The following is a 20,683-nucleotide window of genomic DNA, read 5'->3' as shown; positions in this document are numbered from 1 at the left end:
ATTTCAAGAACAGATTCTGGCTGCCATATTTTGGAAACCTAGAAGCATTAGCATCACTACAAATTTTATTGAAGGTAAGGCATTTTCATGTAAGGCTTTGAAGGTAATCGCAATCTAACTTTAGTGTTTAATTTAAATGAACATGTTTCTGCACTTTTCTTAAGAAAAATGCTATAAATGCCAAACATGGGGTCTAGAAAAACAGGTTTTTCTAAGATTTTAAAATGGAAAAGCAAAACAAACTGAAATTCCCTGTTCATTTAAGCTGTCCTTGTTACATACACTGCATCAATGTGTTTGTCAGTGTTCTCATATTAACATTTCAGATTAATCAGTTGCAGCGTAGAGTAGCAGTAGCGCTTCATGTCCACAGAACATTGTTGTAAGACTATAGAGTGGATACAGATATTGTATCCTTTAAACAAAGCATCATTTAAACCGATTGATCTATTTAACTCATTGCATAAATACTCTTTTAGCTAAAACCGCTTCTTAAAAGGATTCCAAATCCCAATAGCCAGAAATTATGCAGCAGAAGATGCAGTGTTTAACATTGATGCACTTCATTGTGGTTTTTCATATATAAGTGTAAGAAAACAAAAACTCAAAAAGGAGTTATATGTCCATTAAAGATAGCTTCAATTCACTCATTTCCAAAAAAAGGAGCCATTACTGTATACGGTGTTTACAATTTTCACTGCATTTTCAGTCAAGCAGCTCTGTCTCAAGTAATAAAACCACCTCTTTCTCACTCCTCCAGCCAAATTTAAGCAGCGTATATATGTCATCATACACAATCTGCTTGTTACAAGGTCAGCCTAAGCCAAGAACACATCAGAAGGGCAGGATGAGGGCAAAACAATTTTGCCCCAATGGTGATGCTGTAGATGCACTCCCACCTCTTTAAGTACATCATAAGAAAAAGAAATAACTGACAAATTACACATCTTAGCTTGAATTTTCTTTTACTTTTCATTTTATGTTCTCAGTTAAAATACATACTGGCCCTTATGTAAAACGCAAACAAAAATACAAAGGCATCCTGTTGATGTAAGGAAGAAGACTATGATTCACACTTCATCATATAGCATCCCTCAACGATGGTCATAATATAATGCCTAGCCCAGGAAACCAATCAACTACTTCAAAACGTCCTTAAAATTAAAGATAGTGCAATGACACCCTGTTCAGGTTAAGCCTAGTTGAGTCAAAACTGGAAACATGAGATAGGTATTTTCCCCTTTCTTTACACACCATAATCCCAGAGAAATCTTTTTGGCAACATAGAATAAATTAACGCTTATTTTTCAAATGTAATCGTTTTTGGCTCATTGTTTACCAGCTGGTCCATGCGACTTGCTAGGCTATACCATGACAGGGAATAGCAAATGGCTTAATCATCTGAACAACTTCTGCAGACATCAGAGACAAAAAGGCTATGGCTCATGATAATGTAATTCCAATGAGGTGTTTTCTTTTTGGTTTATAATTGCAATTTTGGAATCAGAATGTTTCAGTTATGGACAAAGTACAGGGTGGTTAAAAACAGAATTAGGATTTGAATAAATAAATGAAAAAGTAGATTGGGCCTCATTATGTTGTGAACACTGGGTGGTGGTTTTTATTTAACCTCAGTAAAAATACAGCTCCAGACAAATACTGTACAAATTGTTTTGCAGGAACTGCAAAGAACTGCTTTCAGATGTGCATCTTGTTTTTGGTACAACACTAATTATAGTGGGTGGCTCTTGCCCACAACCTATCCCCTGATTTAGCTTTTCTTCTGGAATAGTCTCTCAGAGAAGATTACATTCTGTACAGGAGTAACAGACAAGTAATGAGTGAAAATGGAAATGAGAAAGAAGATAACTTCTTTAAGGTTTTCGAAACAATGGCAGATGAGGATCTGAGACCTGAGCTGGATATAGTTTTTTTTCCACTTTAACATATACATATCATATTTTATGATGAATAATAGGGATTTTTTTGTCTTTATGTCATCTGAGGAAATCTGAAAGGAATTTGGCCCCTGACCCATCTGTCTCTACCTACTCAATCAAAATGTAGTTCTTAGACTTGCATCCTAGGGTCAGGCAGAGTTCAACAAGGAGAAAATGAAAATAAAAATCATAAAAAATGTCAGCTCTTGAGTTAATACTGAGTGTTTGGAGTAGTTTCATACAGAAAACTAAAGAAATGGGCCACTGCCTCCAATTAAACAAAACGTGAGATCCCAGTCTGGGTATGTACAGTATGATTGTATTAAGCATATAATTAAAAAGCAAAATGAATGATGTATTTAAACTTTTTAACCTACCCTGTACTTTTCTCAAGTCATTCAAGGGTTCTGTGAATCAGACATGAAATCAACACTCACTTGCATCCAGCAGCTAACAGGAAATGTGCTTTTCATATAACACCTTAAAAATAGTCCTTGCTTAGACTATCACTCAGGCAACCAAAAGAAATTTTCAGATCACTTTTCACCCCAGGACACACACACACAGACATACTTAGCAATTTGGACACGGCCCATTTAAACAAGGGCTAACATAGTTCACCATCTCTCCTGTGACTGTCAAATAAGAACGTGCTGAACTTGTCACTCCAGATTTCCATGAATCCAAAAAAGAAAATGATTCGAAGAAGTCTTTTGTCATGACTTGATGAAAACACTAACCTGTTTTTATACCTTTTGTCTTAGGAAATGTAATCTTTTTGCTAACACTGCTACTGAAGGGTGCAACAGTATACCATTCCTCTTTGACATGGTGTTACTCGCCAACTTGGTATCCTAACAACACATACAAAATCACGAGGTAGCCACATATCCCAATAAACAGCTCCAGCTGTACAAACAGAAGTCAATAACAAATGGATCGTTGACACTTGTCACATTGGAGTTTGTCATTACTACAAAATGATCACTTTATTCTCTTTATGTCAGTGTCACCTACTCAGAAAATCACATAAACCGAACCACACATTCTACTGTGATGGAAATACTTCATCACCATTGCTGTAAGATCATGACAACATTTCTCACTGTTCCTGTAACACTAATGGGTAAAATTTCAAACAAGTTGCTCTCGGAAAAAACTATGTATATGTATATGATGTTCATGCAACAAAACATTCAGTTGCTTTTATGACAATGAAAGAAAGGAGATAATATACTGATTTCGCAAACTAACAGAAAACTTTCAAAGCTTCCTGGCTGGGCTTAGACAATTACTGTGTCACCACATTAAAAAAATGTTTTAGATTATGCAGCATATAGCAAATACGCTTCAGTCTAAGGCACACTAAATCTGGAACCAGTGCTTACCTAGTCTAACTGCAAATGCATCATCATTGGAACTGACTATAAATGTATTCACTGTACACCTCTACATTCCTCCATAGAACAGTACTCACTGATTACCTGGCAGACATATTGAATGACTATGTTAATATCAGAAAGGCCACAGATGTGTTGATGTTTAGCAAGACACAGAAATAAAGACCTTTTTATATTTAACACCCCCCCAAAAAAATTAAACTCCTACATTTTAAGTTCTGACTTAATTCGACACGGTATTTAAGGATTCAATCAACTTCTGCCTTGTATTTTTTCCTTTACAATACCAACAAAGAAAAACAGTGAGAAGAATATAACAGCAAACAGTTACAACACTCCTGAAGTAGTCTCTTGTCCTTCCTGCCACCACCAACAAACAGGGGCTGTTTAATGCAGTAGCAAATGAACTACCCAGTATCACCATTAAAGATAATCTTCATGTGCGATATTCCAATGTCCCTTGATGTAAATGTATATCCCATATAAAAATGTATGAAGGTACGGAAATGCTGCATGATAATTCCTTTTAAAATGCACTGCTTTTTTTGGCTTTCAGAAATAAGTACTGTGATAAAAATAATTAGCTCTCCAAAGTACTGGGTGTTGCTTGCACTGCGCATTCTGCACAGCAGGAAAAAGACTTTAAAAAGAGGGGGAAAATCCAGAAGTTATTAAGAAATATTCAAACCAGCAATCTCAAGTCTCCTAGCCCATTGTATGGGGCTAATATGAGATATTGGAGCCACATTTTCCCTGTGAAGTTAAACGAAGGATGTGACTTTGCTAAAAATGGCAAGGACGCATCCTGCTAAGAGCTTTTACTCCTGGGATCTCATTCGGCATCTTCAGAAAACTGCGGAACCCATCCTCCCTGGCTCCTCATTCCAATTTAGCCCCTCCAGGAGTGTCAAGCATTGCTGCCAGTAACGGCAAAATGCAAATGGCGGTCATGACACTATGCATTATGGAGGGGCTGTAATGCTCTGTGAGAAGCAGCTCTCCTCTTTCAGTGAGCACAGATGCATCTCCCGTGTACAGCGCAGATTGTTCCTTTTAGCTTTCGAAGGGATTACATCTGTAGATTAGGCGGTGGGGGAGTGGTGTCCTTCTCTTCGTTGGAAAACTGGACTGCATTAATTTTACTTAAGGCTTCACTAGGTCGGACCGTCACGGAGTCCGGTGCTTTACGAAACCCCCCTAACCACCACACAAAGACGAAAAAGAAAATCAGAATTAAAAATGTAAAGTGTTTCATTTCTCTGCCTCCGTTCTGTTCTCCAGCAGCATGCCTGCGCGCTCAGCTCTGAGGGTCAGTGCTGCCAGGCTGACTGTTGGGCACTTCCTGCTCGTTGATGGTGTGCAGGAGCAGGCAGACCGGGGGCCGGGGGCCGGGTGGCTCGCTGGGGTCCAGAGCTCTCTCGGGCAAGGCCAGGCCCTGCTCTTCATCCCCGGGGGCCCGGGGGTCACAGGAGTTACAGCCATCGCAGAAGTCCATGGGCCCATCGAGGCTGTCGTCCAACAGCCCATCCAGCTCCTTCAGCTCCTCGCCCTCTCTACCCCGGCCGCACACACACACCTCGATGCCCGAGTCGCCGGTAAAACGCCGGTGCCGACCCGGCGTCTTCTCCTTGTCTTCCAGGCAGCTCTCCGAGCCCAAGTCCCTGAGTAACTCCTTGCGGCAGTCCATCTCTTTGTCTCGGCCCGGTAGGTCCTGCGCAGAGGCCAGCTGGGGGCCGCCCTGCTCGGGCACCAGCTGGGCCTTGCTGTCTCCTCGCTGGATGTAGCCAGCAGGGGGCTCAAGCTCCTCGCTGCTAGGGCACTGGGAGAGGGCATCCGCGGCGGGAGGAGCTAGCCCCGACTGCGCCGGCGAGGGCCGTCTGTCGGCCTGCTCAGGGTTCGGGGAGCTGGCGTCGGCTGGCGGGCTGGGCTGCAACGCGCTGTAAGGGGGAGGAGGGGTGGGTGGGCGGTTGACCACCTCCTCATAGGCTGGAAGGAGATAATTTGGCAAAAACCCTGGAGAAAAAACAAAGAAAAAGGAGCTTTCAGTCTGTGGTGTGCTCACTGTAACAGCTACAGACAAAATAGGTTTAGTAGTGCAAAACTCCAAGTCAGATGCACAAACGTACAGACAGAATTAAAATGCTATAAGTTCGGTTTACAAAAGTATTTTGACATATTTCACAAAAGAGATTTCATTTTCATTTCGCGGATATTCATTAGATTATTCAGAGTTACACATCATCCACAAATACTAGTTAGATTGAAAAAAAATGAAGTCAAAATGTTTTTACTCCCTCATGAATTGGATCAGTCATGACATCTACCCAATTACCTGAAAGCGAATTCTGATTGTGCTGCTACAGAGACATCCAGACCTCTGCCCAGCGCAGAGTGACACTTACTGAAGTAGAAGGGAAGGGAGGCGTAGTTGTGGGCTTCTCGGTATGCAATTAGGTTGATCTCGTGCTGCCGCTGCTGCTGCTGCAGCCGGTGTTTCGTGCGTCGGTGGTGACAGACGCAGCAGCAGCTCAGGATGATGATAATGGTCCAGACTAGCCAGAACCCTGACCAAAGGCAACAGGAAACCGTGAGCACAGCATAATGACAAGCCTTCGCAGTCGCTGCAAGGTTCTCAGGATCAGCTAAAGCTTGAAACACCTTATCATCTCAATGCATAGTTCAAAAGTGACGGCTTGTTTAATGGTACCAGTGGACGAACCTGTACACAAAGGAAAACAAAACCGTAAACATGAAAAAATCCCTTACTTCCTATGAAGTGGTTAAGGGTATCCCCAAAAAGCAAGCTATAGGCAAAATGACATTAGGGTCCTGGTCCATGAAACCACATACAGTACATCTCCTGCAAAAAGAAAATATCCAAAACAATGCAGAAAAAAATAAATGTCAAAAATAAGAATACGCAGTATGGAAAAACTCTAGTTGAGGTATGGGTGGCATAAGCAGATCTATTGATTTTTCCTTTATTTTACTGTAATAATGAAAAACTGGAGACTATAAGGACATTTTTTGCTGATCAATTTCTATACTTTAAGGAAGACGTGGAGCAGTGGGTAAGCCTTTGGGCTTCGACAGACCGACAGGTTGTAGGAACAAGTAGATTCTGCTGCAGAAACTGCTGTTGTGCCTTGAGTGAGGTACTTTACCCCAGTAGCTGCTGCCCACCCAGCTGTATAAGTGGAGACCACTACTGGGGGATTAAAACCTATGATGGACATCCAGGTCTGGAGCTATACACTCTCTAGTCTGCTTAGCGCTACAGGAACCAGAAAAATGTTTCTGTAGCGTAACAATGTTCTAATCTTTCATATGTTATTCAGAGCTCTGACTCGATAAGGTGCTGCAGCTCCGGTATGAACTTTACCTTTTTTATACCAACTAGAAATACATACTATGCAGACTCAAGCTGAATTGCTGTTTTAGTCTAAAAAAGTAAAAACAATTACAAAGGCAAAAAACAAAACACCCCCTGAGAACAATGATCTGTGGAATATCTATCATGTCCATGGGCAGACAGGACTAAGGATCACATCATCCTCAATATGTTTATATTTAGTGCAAAACCTTTCCCCAATAGGTAGTGGACATTTCTGGAAGCTTCAGTAGACTGTCTGCTATCCCTAAACAAGCCACTGGTCCCAAGCAGCTGTTTACAAGGGCTGCTTGGGTAAAGTTACAGGCACACATATCCATCTGGGGATAATCTGTCTCTCATGATGAGAAATAAACAAAATAGAGAGCCCTTGACTCAGCAGATACCGCATCCTAGTGTGTTTTATTAAGGATGTTTAGCCTGGGCATCCTACATCTGCTATACCACATAGTGTAAGGCCTTTTCTACATTGGCATGTACAGTAAATAGAAAAATATTAGGAAAAAATAGAAACATACATCCATGAAGATAAATTTCAGTATGTCTAAACAGCAATCTCTCATATCCAATCTGATTCAATCTTCACGGGATAAAAAATGCTAAAGGCATTTGCTCATTTATGACTGTATACGATGCCTAATATTCCTCAGTCTCATAAGACTGATTAGATTTTAAAGATAACACTTCTTCTCACAGAGAGCTTGCTTTTGAGTAATCATAATAGCACCAGTGGTACTGGAGATCTACACATATTGCTTTAAATCTTTAATAATAATAATAATAATAATAATAATAATAATAATTGCTTATACTCCACTCAAAGCGCTTTACAGGTAATGGGGACTCACTCCACCATCACCAATGTGCAGCATCCACCTGGATGATACGAAGGCAGCCAGAACTCTCACCACACATCAGCTATCAGTGGGGAGGAGAGTAATGAAGCCAATTCATAGATGGGGATTATTAGGAGGCCATGACTGGTAAGGTCAATGAGAAATTTGGCCAGGACGCCGGGGTTACACCCCTACTCTTTTCGAGAAACACCCTGGGATTTTTAATGACCACAGAGAGTCAGGACCTTGGTTTTACATCTCATCCGAAGGACGGTGCCTGTTTACAGTATAGTGTCTCTGTCACTATACTGGGGCATTAGGACCCACACAGACCACAGGGTGAGCGCCCCCTGCTGGACCCAATAACACCGCTTCCAGCAGCAACCTTAGTTTTTCCCAGGAGCTCTCCCATCCCAGGAGTTTTATACCATATAGCTGCTGGTATAAAACTAAAAGCTTTCAACTAGCCAGTTTATGCAGTTACACTTTAACAGTATATTAGGAGCAGAATGAAAACTGCAACAAATTCACCATTATTAGGAAAAAGACCTGTTTTTTTTGTAGCATATGCACTACCATGAAAGGTAAAATCATTGTGCTAATTATCAAGCACCAACAAGTACTGACAAACAGGGGGTCTGCTGAGAAAGTCACAGGCTGGAAGCAGATGTGGCCACCGCTGGCAGCAATAGGGGCTGTACAATGGGAACACACTTTGTACAAAGTTGCTGATGCAATCAAGATCTCGAATGGAATTCTGCCTCTCGTCTTTCATAGGGTCTGGACAAGCACCTGCCTGTTCACGGTCTTTTGAGGTCTAGATGCCACATGTCATACAAGCTCTTCCAACAAACGTTCAGTCTCATCTCATAATAAATTTGTTGTTACACAAGCAGCATGATGACGTGCATTGTCCTGCTGGAAAGGTATCATGGACATGAAGGGCAGGAAGTAATGTCCCCGGATTTGATGACTGCAGTACAATACAGTGAGACTACTAACATCTCCTAAAAGCTCAGTAGCAATTAGACATACCAGGCCAGATTAGCACTCATGGAACCCCTCATTGGTCTACCAGATTGTGGCCTATATTTAACAGACTGTCTGGCTGTAATGTCTCACCAGGGGAGAAACTGCTGACTGTAAATCCCTCATGGAGAGTAGCAGTGTGCTCTCTCAGTCCAGACTCCAATGTACCAATGAATCAAAGGCACTGTTCTACTTAAAAGCAAGATACTTCTTCCTTGATTTTAATCACGCTTGATAAGTCTCACTAATCAGGTGATTTAGTGCTTCTGCAATAAAGCCACATATTTTTGTGTGTATCATGTTTGGTCATGAAAGATTAAATCTAATGATGCCAAAAATATTTAAGCATCCAAAACAGGTATGCTTTTTCTAAAACCATACATTCATAAACAAGGATGATATACTAAGCATCAAAAGAAACTTAACACATCATACAGTACTTTTGATCTTTGCTTCCAGTCAAAGAATGTTAAAAAACCAAAACCATGACTTTCATGGTATCTGAACAGAAGGATCTGTATGCTTTAAATACTTAAGTTTATTTCAGCAGTTTGATGCCAAGGAGAAGAATTCTAACAACAAAATAGTGTCATTTTACTACTGGGAACATAATGAGATCTGGGAATATCATCTGGTATCTGGGTTGGTGAAGTGGAGTGTACAAGTTCTACATCTATTCTGAACAGTATGTCTAACTGGTAGGGCAACGTTCTGTTTTGGGATTCTGGTTTTCATAACTGAGCAACCGTGCAATGACACACAGCTCTTCAATAAAAGGCATTCTGCCATTACAGAATACAATTTTCACTTTCACATTACATACACTGTGTTACATTTCTTAAACTTGCAAATTAAATTTGCCATGCAATGTACTTCTAATATTCCAGGTAAAGTAATTTGAGAAAACTTCTGGAGCTTGAATGGAACTAACATTGTACCAGTTTCACAGATACACACAACCCTTATGCTGGCACTTGTGTGACACCTTGTCCCTCAGCTTGGAGAAGTAGTCTATTCAGAAGTTGCAGAATTACTCAGAGCTCAGAAGTGAAAATATCAGGAGAATGTGAACATTCATTTTAAATCTAACTCCAGATGGAGTGAGGATAAACAATTTGAAGCATAAATCAAGAAAGGACTTACACCACAATTCATAGTAGTAATTACAGCACTGAGACTCCCCACAGCAGTGTCCTGACTCACAGCTGTAGCTCTGATTGTTCACTCCATAGCAGACAACTTTGTTCTGAAAGACAAAACATAACTACAATTAGTTCTTATTTCACATTTTTTTCCCCGTAATAAAAAGAGGCACTCATCCATGTATAGTACAAGAATAAGGATCAAAAGCAATTTTTATTAATAATAATAATACATCCAAAGCGATTTAAAGGTAATGCGTAGCCCCCACCTGGATGATGCAACGGTAACAGAATTTATATGTGCACCAGAACGCTCACCACACATCAGCTATCAGTGGGGAGGAGAGCAGTGTAATGAAGCCAATTCATAGGTGGGGGTTATTAGGAGGCCATGAGAAACTTGGCCAGGACGCCCGGTTCAACTCCCCTACACTTTGAGAAACACCCTGGAATTCTGAAAGACCACAGAGATTCAGGACCTTGGTTTTATGTCTCATCCGAAGAACCACGCCTTTTTACAGTATAGTGTCCCCGTCACTATACTGGGGCATTAGGACCCACACAGACTGCAGGGTGAGCACCCCCTGCTGGCCCCACTAACACCTCTTCCAGCAGCAACCTTAGCTTTCCCAGGAGGTCTCCCATCCAGGTACTGACCAGGCTCACACCTGCTGAGCTTCATTGGGCTGCCAGTTGTGACTTGCAGCATGATATAGCTGCTGGCTAAACTACTTTTTAAGTCGTTTTGGTAAGGTAGGTAATACTCAGATTCTATATTGTGCAATTTGTAAATTTCAGATTACTTCTAGCATTTTTCACTGATAAATCAGGTCAGTTGTAACCACGCTGACAATGTTGAACAAAATAAACTATTTCACTTTAGCTTGCACCTATTTCAGATATATTGTGAACACAAGATTGCTACTTGTGAAACAGTGTGGAAAAAATAACGTAAAATGTGATTACAACCAAAAGTAATAGTGCACTTACTGCAACGAATTAAAAGTTACTCACTTTGGACAAAAAGAAACAGTTTCTATCATTTAAAGATTTAATGCAGAGAGACAGAACCAACAGTTTTGTCGTGCATTGCAATGACTGTACAAGACTCCATCAACTTTCTGATATTTTGATATTAAGATATTAAGATGTAGATACAGTGTTGTCTCTCATTATTGCCATCACTGCTAAATCAATACCACATCTACAGTCTCCATTTCTTCAGCAGTTAAATTCTTCCCGCTGTTTGGAGATGAAATGCCCTTCATTGTACACAGATCAGTTGCTAGGCACAGTTATCGCACAGGTTGCATTACAATAACTGCTCTGACCCTTGTGGACTAAGCTTTCACAACACTAACGGTAGTTCTAATGCACTTCCTAGAACATAAAGCATTTCACGTGAGATTAACCTAACCTTGACAGTCTGCTTTTCATTAACTTTGAAACACTGTACTCAAACACCACTACACATTTTTAAAATAAAGTCAAAGAAAACAAAGAAAAACATTTTTGTTATGGTTCCGTAAAAACAGAATTTCAGATGCACGGATGCCAGATGAAAAACATACGATAAAAGCATGATCTGGGTATCTAGTCTGCAAGTGACTGAATATAGCAGAACAACACTACACAGTGGAATAGAGCAGCTCTTCAGCAGAGCACTCTCCATATTGTGGTAATCAAGGGCATTTTTGAAATTACACAACAGACCAATTCCACAGGATACCAAGTAAATATTAGCTCACAACAGGGTGCAAGTTAAATGGAAATCAGATCCTGCTCAAGGCAGGAGAAATTAATTGGGCTTAATGGTCTCCCAGCAGAGCTTTAACACACTGGAATTGACTAACAGTTAATAAAAAGAGTTACCTACGGTAGCTATTCTAGCAGACAAGTCGGTCCCACTGAATTTATTCCTTGCAACACTAACACGGCTTAATGTACATTCACCGATTAAACAATTTTCTAGCAAAAGAACACTTTTACTTTAAAGGCACTCACAAGGCATATACTATATGGACAATCCATGGCAACATGACTCCTCAAGAACAATACTACACGGGTTTTGTGCACAGGTCTTAGGCAATTAATCTCATTTAATCCATTTACCATTTAATCTCAACAAAGGCCTAATGCCAAGTTAAGAAATTCAAGCCTATTTAAGGACAGATTTAAAATCACATCCTGTATCAAAATATACTCCAGTGAGCTTGGTGTCATATGTTCGCTCTGTCTACACTGTACTTACCGAACATTCAACTCCCCATTATAAATAACACCAGCAGAAATTAAAGTAGTGCTCAGCGTCCAGCGGAGTCGTCTGCTCTAATTCCTTTCTGTGAATTGTGGAGCAGATTTTCTGAGAAATATACCTGGCCAAAACAGTGAGAACAGCATTTCTGGTGTAGTTGTGAAAGATGGATCATCACAATACATCCTACTGATTTTGACTTCAGCATAAGCCTTGTAAAAAAAAAAAAACAAGCAACCAATATGCCTCACGTGTTGCTAGAATAATGCCTTGGTGTATGAGTATGCTGGAGCAACACCCCAGGTGGGTTTTCCAGCAGTAGAGCCCAGAACTCATTGGAAATGAAAAACTGTTTTGTGTGGGCTTTAGACTGCCCCGGTGAATGTCAGTGGGTGTGGTGTACACCAATATTCTAAGTTTTGCGTAAAACAGACCAATCAATGGTTTTTATTTGCCATAAGACTTCACTGGTAGTGACTGAAAGCAGCCCGACTGTACAGCTCTACACTGATCACGCCCAGGCAACTGGCTTGCCCTTTGCTGCCCTGTTTGGCATCTGCATCTCAATGTCAAATGGAAATGTTTGTTTGAGCTCCCTGAGAGGACAGGGAGAGAATCCCACAAGACAACATCATGCATCAAAAATGTACAGCTTTTGGTGCTTCCAATAGTGGACATGCACACTACTGGTCTCAGACCTTCAAGCCAGACACCCTGCTGATGAACATTTGTCATCAACTGGATTGATTACCAAAGTGAATTTTAATCATGTGTATTTAATGCACATAAATACATGTCATTGCACCTGCTACAAAATAGTACCACATCCCACAGATACATCTCATATGAACAGCAGCCTTTTCTTTCCATACATTCAAAAACACACACAGACACTGCTTCCCCTGGTCTGGTACAAAACTCTGCTGGAATTCTTTTAATTTGTCATTTTAATAAACGCAGACAGAGGTCATCTGTTTAAGTGCAGCTGACAGCTTGCCTGATCCTACACAGGCATCCCTCTCGTCGTATAGGAAAGAACAAAGGAAAGGGTTCTTTACTGCAGGGGTGCACTCCAGCTGTGACACAAACCCACAGGCTGCCATCTGACGCAGTCAGCAGTTCCAGAGTTACTTAATAAAGGTTGAGGGAATCCATCATTCCCATCCGAATGGCATTTAAAAAAAATAAAATAACATACGTACTAAGCAGAGGTAGTGCACAGTTTACTCACAAGCGGACCATAAAATAGCAACACAACAAAGTGGAATTTTCCATTCTGTGAATTCTGAAAGGGGAGTTCTTGCTTCGTTGTGGGAGCTACTCTTCACGGCTCATACAGTAGGCTTCAAGGACAGTTGGCAAAGCAATTAAAAATATCTGCTGCAATAGCAAAGTCAAGAAAGACTCCCTCTGCAAGCAGCTGCTAGAACAGGCACATTATTCTGTAACGCTCTGAAGGGACTGGCAAACAATCAAGTGTAAAGAGGCTCACGCAGGACCCTCATTTGGAAAGTAAAACCTATGGTAGGAAACTGAAAGAAATCCCAGGAAACAACACGACCAAGAGTTTAAACAAGCAGGTTATCTCTTTAATTTCTAACTTACAGTACATTCAGTGCTTTACTGTATTGCCTGTTTGATTCTCTTTAAACACTTTGTTTTAGTCTTATACGCCATGAAAACAACAATATTTAACCTATGGTCCACACTAAGCCTAACCACCGTGCAACGCTAAATGGTTTTTCCCCTGCAGAATTCCTGGCACTGGAATCAATGCTACGCTTTTTCAAAAACAATTACGGATTTAAAAAAAAATGGCAGTTTTTGTTATTACAAACCATAAGAAACCCAAGACAGAATTTGGAAAAGATCTCCTATAAGGAAGAGAAAAAAAAAAGTTTTCAGAAGATGAAACCCAGCTAAAGGACACATTATACAAGGCTGCTCCCCAATCTCGTGGGTATGGAGGCAGATATGTGCGACTAACACTTGCTGACAGTTTCTCCGCCAGTGACAACATGCGCTTTTTCGGTCTACTTCTTCCCTCTACATATAAAGTACTTAACTGCGCAAAAGCAGTTTAGCAGAATCGTTGATGCGATTCTGCCTGTTCTACCTAACCCGGGTCTAAGTTAAAAACTGAGCTAATTTAACGTTACCAATCAAAAGTTTCCAATGGATGGATTTGGGCCATCACATTATGACTGTATGTCTAAGGAGTCATAATATTCCATCACTGTTCACGGCGTCTCTTGTTGCAGTGGACCTCAAAAGAGGCATCCAGTTGAAAACTACTTAAATGTGGCTTTTTTTGTAGCTCGCAAATCAAACAGGCTACAGTCACTACAGTGTGCAGCCACAGTCAAAAGCACCGTCAATATCCATTCCAGTGATGAACTGCACTCATCAACTGCATTTCAGAAAGCGGATTCAAGAATATGGAGCTGATGCCACACATCAACATATTCTTCATAGTTATAAAAGCAAATTGAAAGGTCAAATTAAATCTGAGCTTAGGTCATAAACCTCCCCTTCAAATACAAAAAAGGATAAAGAAACAAACTACTTTGCTGATCTTTCTATTTGACAGCTTAGTGTACTACTGAAGTAAGCATCTAAAAGCTGTGATGGAGACCATTAGAACAGACTGAAAAAATTAAGGGTTTTGTTCTGCTGTCAGGCAGCAAATGGTAGAACTAATTCTTACAATAGAACAACAGTAGTAAGAATTAGGGAGGAAAAAAAAACACAATACCAGGTGAAGGAAGAGTCATTCTTACTCTGTATCTACATCCAACCAGCCTTAAATGCAATAAGAACCCTGTTCTGAACCACAAACGAAATCTGGCTTACTTGAATTTATAGAAGTAAAGTTTACAGGACTCGGAAGGAGAGAGATGCCACGATCAAACCTAGTTCACCCACATCAGCCTCCACATTCCTTCCACTGCTCACTGCTGTTCAATGCCAGAGCGTAACGCGATACGCACAGGGCTCTCAGACCGGTGCAGCTGCCCGGGAGCACGTGTCGCGCATTAACTGTGCCGACTGAGAAGCGAGAAAAAACCCTGCACTGTGGGAACAATATTACACTCCCATTCGCACAAAGAAAAGACACGGCCCACGCAATCAAAAAGCGGTGATATATCTGACACGTCGGAAGGCACTGTACGTTTAAAGATGACAGAGAACTGACCGAGAGTGCACAAGCTGCAGTCAGCAGGAGGGAAAACATTAGAAGTTTTAAAATAATTAGATCACCCCCCCGAAAAAAACCGTAGCTATCATTAACCACTTCATTTTCTTCTGATCCGGAAAGCTAGTCGATGTGAAAGTGGTCAGGGGCTACTGTACGAGCGCTCCGGCGGCGAGAAAAGTACCTGTCTCATTCCCAGTAGGAAAGGCATGCTGCAGGCAGGGTGCTCACTCCCCTGCGAGCCCTCTCCGCACCAAACAGAAGCAGACTGGACTGGGCAGCAGCGTGCGAGGCAGGAAGAGACCGACTCTCGAGTGATCCCGACATCTCACGGCAGCACGATGCCCAGCTAGGCGCGGGAGGTCTCTATTTAAATGCCGAGGCCCCTCTTTATTTAAAACCGGGGGAGCGGTGCCAGGGAATGCCAGTAAACAGGGTCACACAGCAGGCTGGCGGGGGGTGTGAGCATTCAGCCTCATGGGCAGGCCCTCTGACTGGCTAGGCAGAGTGTGATTTTAGGGGGAAATACCACTAACATCTTGTCTTCCAGAAATGCATGTGGCACATAACAGTGATATTTGAGCTGTGTTTAGGAGATACCGCCTATAAGATTACTTGTCGAAACTAAAAATGTTTGGAAAAAGTGCAATTTAACTTTTTCAAACTCATGTTGTTTTTGGTAATTACTATGCATTTCTTAAATAATTTTATCAAGTGAGTAATCCTTAATTGCATTTTTGATCCATCCATTTTCTAAATGCTGCTTCCAATTCAGGGCTACAGTGGTGCTGGAGTCTATCCCAGCAAGCAACTGGCGAAAGGCAGGATACACCCTGGGTGGAACGCCAGTCCCTTACAGGACAGACACACTCACAATCAGCAGAGCCAATTCTCCCAGAAGCAAAATAACCTACTTATATATATTTTTTTTAACTGTGGAAGGACACTGGAGCACCTGAAGGAAACCCACGTGAACACAGGAAGAACATACAAACTCTTTTCTGCTTCTTAAACGTACTGTACAGGGAAATAGAGGCTAATTCCCTGCTGAGAAGTAAATGTAAAAAGAACTTTCAAGAGGCTATACAACTTTATGATTTCAATAGATAACATTCAATTATAATTAATTTTTGAAACTTTTTAAACTTGTAGATCCGCAATTCACGAAAGCAAATGACAGCAATAGGATGGGGGTGATAAAGAACTGTCACTTAGGATTTGTGATTTGTGGCAAAACTAGAACAGCAAAATCTTTCCTGAAGAAAATAAAATACATGGTTAAGGGCATAAACTAAGTTAGAAGCCTGATCAAGGCACTAGGAAATTGGAATCACTGCTTCTTAATGGGTGGGGGGGAAAGGCAGAGTCCCTGTGGTATTTCCAGTCCAACTGAAGACAAGGAAGGAGGTTCCAAACTTAAAATCTTTTATTTGAGTAAAATTAAAAATAAATTGGTATACATCATTATACACAGTAATAAATTTAGTTTTAGTCTAATTTCTTAAAATGCTCATGCTTTTCTTAAATGCAGTAAATTGTAAACTATAAAACTTTGAATGATTATGTCAGCTTTGAATTTCTACAATAAAAAGAACTATTAACTTGCTGAAATTATGAAAAAAGCCTTATGAAATAAAGAGAAACATGTGATGTCTCCACTGCCACAAAAAACTAAAAAAGGCACATGGTTTCTCACTAATCTTTGCAAAAACTGGCTACTAGAAACCTACAATACATCAAATACTAAAGTGTAGTACAGCCCACTCTCACAATCATAATATCCATTAACCAGGGTTTGTTTCCAATTCACTCAGGAATAAATGTATGCAAGTTCACTTTTTCAGATGTTTTACTCAGTTCACACTAGCAAAGTTCTGAAACAAAACAAAATATTGGTTTCTTCACAGACATCGCCAGTACTTCCTTGACTGAGGCTCACAGCTCAGGCCAGTGGAACAGTAAATGTCAACACAAATGAACAGTGTAATTAAGGGACACATTGGTTAAAAACACAAGGAGGAAATGTAACCCATTCAGCTCCTTAGGTTTTTAATCTAATGATCTCTATTAATTTATGATCTCACAGTGGCAGGGGAGCTTGTTGCAGACTCTTACACCCTTTATTTAAAAAATACCACCTATTCTCAGTTTCAAATACTGAGAGCTGTCAAGAGTAGTGTCGGATGAATCAGCCAGGGCTCTGTGACCCCTGTGGTCTCCACAGGGCACGTCTAGGCTTGCTGTATTATTGGCAAGGGACACCGCTCCTTCAGTCACTGCTGAACATCTGGTACAGGGCTGTTGTGGCTACAATGTGTTCAACACGAATGGCTTGAAGATGGCCGTGTCGAAGGAGTCAGACTTCAAACTCCCCAGTGTGCAGCCAAACTTTAAAATCAGATATATTTTGCCATTCTAAATTCAAAAAGTACACCTGAAGCCTGATGCATGGATTCATATTCTACGCCTTACTGACCTGACACTGTCAATGATGCTGACTTGGCACACGGTTATATGATTTGTGACCAGACAATTGTAAAATGCATATAAGGAATGTAGCAGAATTCTGGTGTTTGATGGTGGAGGGCTATCCTGTTCTTTTTCAGCAGGCTCTGCAGACCTTCATACTGTTCTCCACAAAGACTTGGTATGAAACAGGGTTTTCAACAAGGTGTGAAACAGGGTTTTCAACATTGCTAACCATCAAATTAAGCCCCTTTGTTGCTTCCTTTGAACTTAGTTGGATGCATCAAATAATATGCGTGTTTCAGTATCAAGGACAGCAAGTTGTTGCTACACTGAACTTGAGTTGACTTCTGGTGAGCCAGAAGAAAGCTTTCAAAAACGTCCTGGGTACTTTTAGCTATTTTTTAACTCAATACTTAAGAACACATAGTATAAATGTAATGATGGTCCACAGACACAAAATGAAGTATCCCTGTTTTTCTCACAGCTAGATTCTTCTAGCAGTTGCCCACAAGTATATTAAGTATGAAGTCTTGTTTCTGCTAAATGCATATAACACGGTGCATTTGACATTTAATGTACATCAGCTGTTCATCAAGTCATAAGTTTTAATTAAATCATTTTGAAAAGTTTTGTAGTTTGCTTGTTTTTCTCTTTTCATATTACCTGCAGGACAACTGATTACAAGCTATACCAGAATACAGATCATGGGTACAAATTAAGAAAAAAATCCTCCACTAATTATATTGGCAAAAAGTAAAAGCTTCAAGTGGATTTTCTGTATTCTACCCATTAAACAGTTCTCAATTCCCCATCATGCTTCCAGGCTTTCTAATCTAAAAGCTATTAAAAAGAAACTAAATATCAGAAGCTAAAAAGCTTGACCCCATTTCTTAATTGAAAATAGTTCATCGCAAACCGTTGAACTGGACTGTACAAAAGTGTTTTACGTCATCATGGCCTTCAAAGCGAAATGTTTGTTCCTGAAACAGCAACACATTCCTACAGTAGCAGACAAAGAACAAAACAAAAATGCAAGATGAAAACCATGAGGAAAGACAGGATTCCACTCTCATGAAAACTGGTTCTGCAAACAACAAGCCATTCTTCGCTTTGTGCGCAGATCATCCTGGGTTTAAATTACCGTGTGCTAACTGGAAGAAAATACTCTAAAATCTTTGAAAACTCAACCAGTTTTTAATAAAAGACTGCTGAAAAAAAACTGGCACTGTAATAAATGGCAAAAATACCAGAATTAGGCATCCCTGACTGACTATAAAACATGATTACCATGTTCTTGTGCACGAAGGCACAGCCTTGCGTATTAAACATGACACTGGCTAGTACAGCAGGAGGCACAGAGAAACCAGGGACAGACTGTGTATCACAGACCAGCTTTGGATAAAAACTTATAGTAACCCTGCAGGAGAGCAGGCAAGTACAGGGCGTTTGCACTCTCTCATTCAAAACCCACAGTTATTATAATATATTGATCTTATGTTAGCATCCTCTCAAATTACATTTAAGACAAAACATGAATAGAGTGTTAATAAATCTGTATATAAAACTGCTATGTTAAGTATTGCCACCTTCATTCATTTTCATGTCAAATGTATTTTTAACAAATGCTAGCCAGTACTAGTAAAAGTAAAAGAAACACCACATCCTCTTGGACTCAGGTTTAATTTCCCTTGATGTACTGTACTTCTCAGTCAGTCTCATGTATGTACAGCAGCCAGTGGCAGTGCATTATGATGCACCAATGAAAAGTTCTTTAGAAACGACAGTATTTCAGCTTATAAAGGCTTGATCAGTCATTGTTACCAACTCTGTGAGTGCTTTTATTTTTCAAAATGAAGGCATGCTGAGGCATTCCCTTCCCAGGTACTTGTACTCAGATTTAAAGGGTTTATTTCACTTGTACACTACTGACAACAAAAGTAAAACAAAATACATAATACAGGTGGTGTTATTTTCTAGATGATCACAGAGGGAAAGTGACTGTTTTAAGTGCTTTGGCAACTCAATTCTTTGCAGTGCACAAACAGCAACCCATGCTGTTTCATGCAAGATTTGTTTACGTCTCAACAACTGAAGTTTCAAAGGATATTACTTTTCACTTTTTCAAAGCTTTTTTTAAATCTGCATACAAAATAGTAAAGGTGCTCCCATATCACCCGAGCTCCAGTTGGGAAGAAATAAAATATTTACAACGTTTGTGGCTGGAGATCTTCAGCAACGTCATATAGCTGCAATAGACTATGATTAACTTCTCAGTTAAAATACAATGTTTAGCACCAAGAACATTCAGTCCTGACAGAGACTTTTCTTATTTTAATATAAATTTCAAATATCCCTCATCCTTTTCTTTGAGCCGGGCAGCATCATTATGCCCCCACATCTCAGACACTAAGCAAATCTGAACCTGGTCAGTGCTGGGATGGGAGACCTCTGAGGAGAGCCAGGTTACTGCTGTAGGTGGCACAGGTAGATCAGAGGAAGGGGAGCTCTTTCCTCTCGACCACACTTGCCCCAGTACAGAGAGCAGGGCAGTGTGGTATAGGGAACCAAGCCCTCCAGATGACATGTTAAACCAAGGTCCTGACTACTTGGTTATTGAACATCCTATGCTACTGCAAGAATAGGAGTGTTAGTGCTGGCTAAATTTCAGTTTAGCCTTGCCGAACTTTTCTCTTAAGTTAACTGATGAAGCATTTTCTCCATTCTTGAGCTAATCTACCATGTTGAATTTGTTTTAGACTGCACTGTCATACAATAGAAACATTTTTAGAGGAAGACCACAAACCATCTTTGCTCCATCAATACTTGTGATGTTAACAACTCGACTAAATAAGATGTTCTTTCCTTGTAATCATGATTACAAGGAAACCTAAGTATAGAGTGCTAGCCACATGTATTCATACCCCTGATGAAATGGAAACAAAAAACAATGAGTTGCAATTCAGCGTCTTCCATGAAACAATGTAAAAAGTTAAACTGTAATCATAATAGCACTACATAGTGCAAAG

General features: G+C 40.4%; 1 protein-coding gene across 2 annotated transcripts in view; it reads right to left on the bottom strand.

Annotated features, from left to right (window-relative positions):
* Positions 1–20,683, bottom strand: part of LOC148661640 (WW domain binding protein 1-like) — a 28,806-nt gene continuing 8,123 nt past the window's right edge. Inside the window, exons 1-4 of one of the 2 annotated variants that reach the window (XM_088635666.1) lie at positions 15,373–15,630; positions 9,740–9,842; positions 5,743–5,904; positions 1–5,353 (exon numbers count right to left, since the gene is read on the bottom strand). In XM_088635666.1, coding sequence (XP_088491792.1) covers positions 4,638–5,353; positions 5,743–5,904; positions 9,740–9,842; positions 15,373–15,399 — 1,008 coding nt within the window. In that variant the 5' untranslated portion in view covers positions 15,400–15,630 and the 3' untranslated portion in view covers positions 1–4,637. Of the gene's footprint in view, positions 5,354–5,742; positions 5,905–9,739; positions 9,843–15,372; positions 15,631–20,683 lie in introns of those variants that run through there. The other variant, XM_088635665.1, reaches the window with a different exon arrangement.

The sequence above is a fragment of the Lepisosteus platostomus genome, chromosome 6, assembly GCF_059453375.1.
Source record: "Lepisosteus platostomus isolate fLepPlt1 chromosome 6, fLepPlt1.hap1, whole genome shotgun sequence".
Lineage (NCBI taxonomy): Eukaryota > Metazoa > Chordata > Actinopteri > Semionotiformes > Lepisosteidae > Lepisosteus > Lepisosteus platostomus.
Note: the sequence above shows the minus strand (reverse complement) of the source record. Positions and strands in the feature narration are given on the sequence as shown.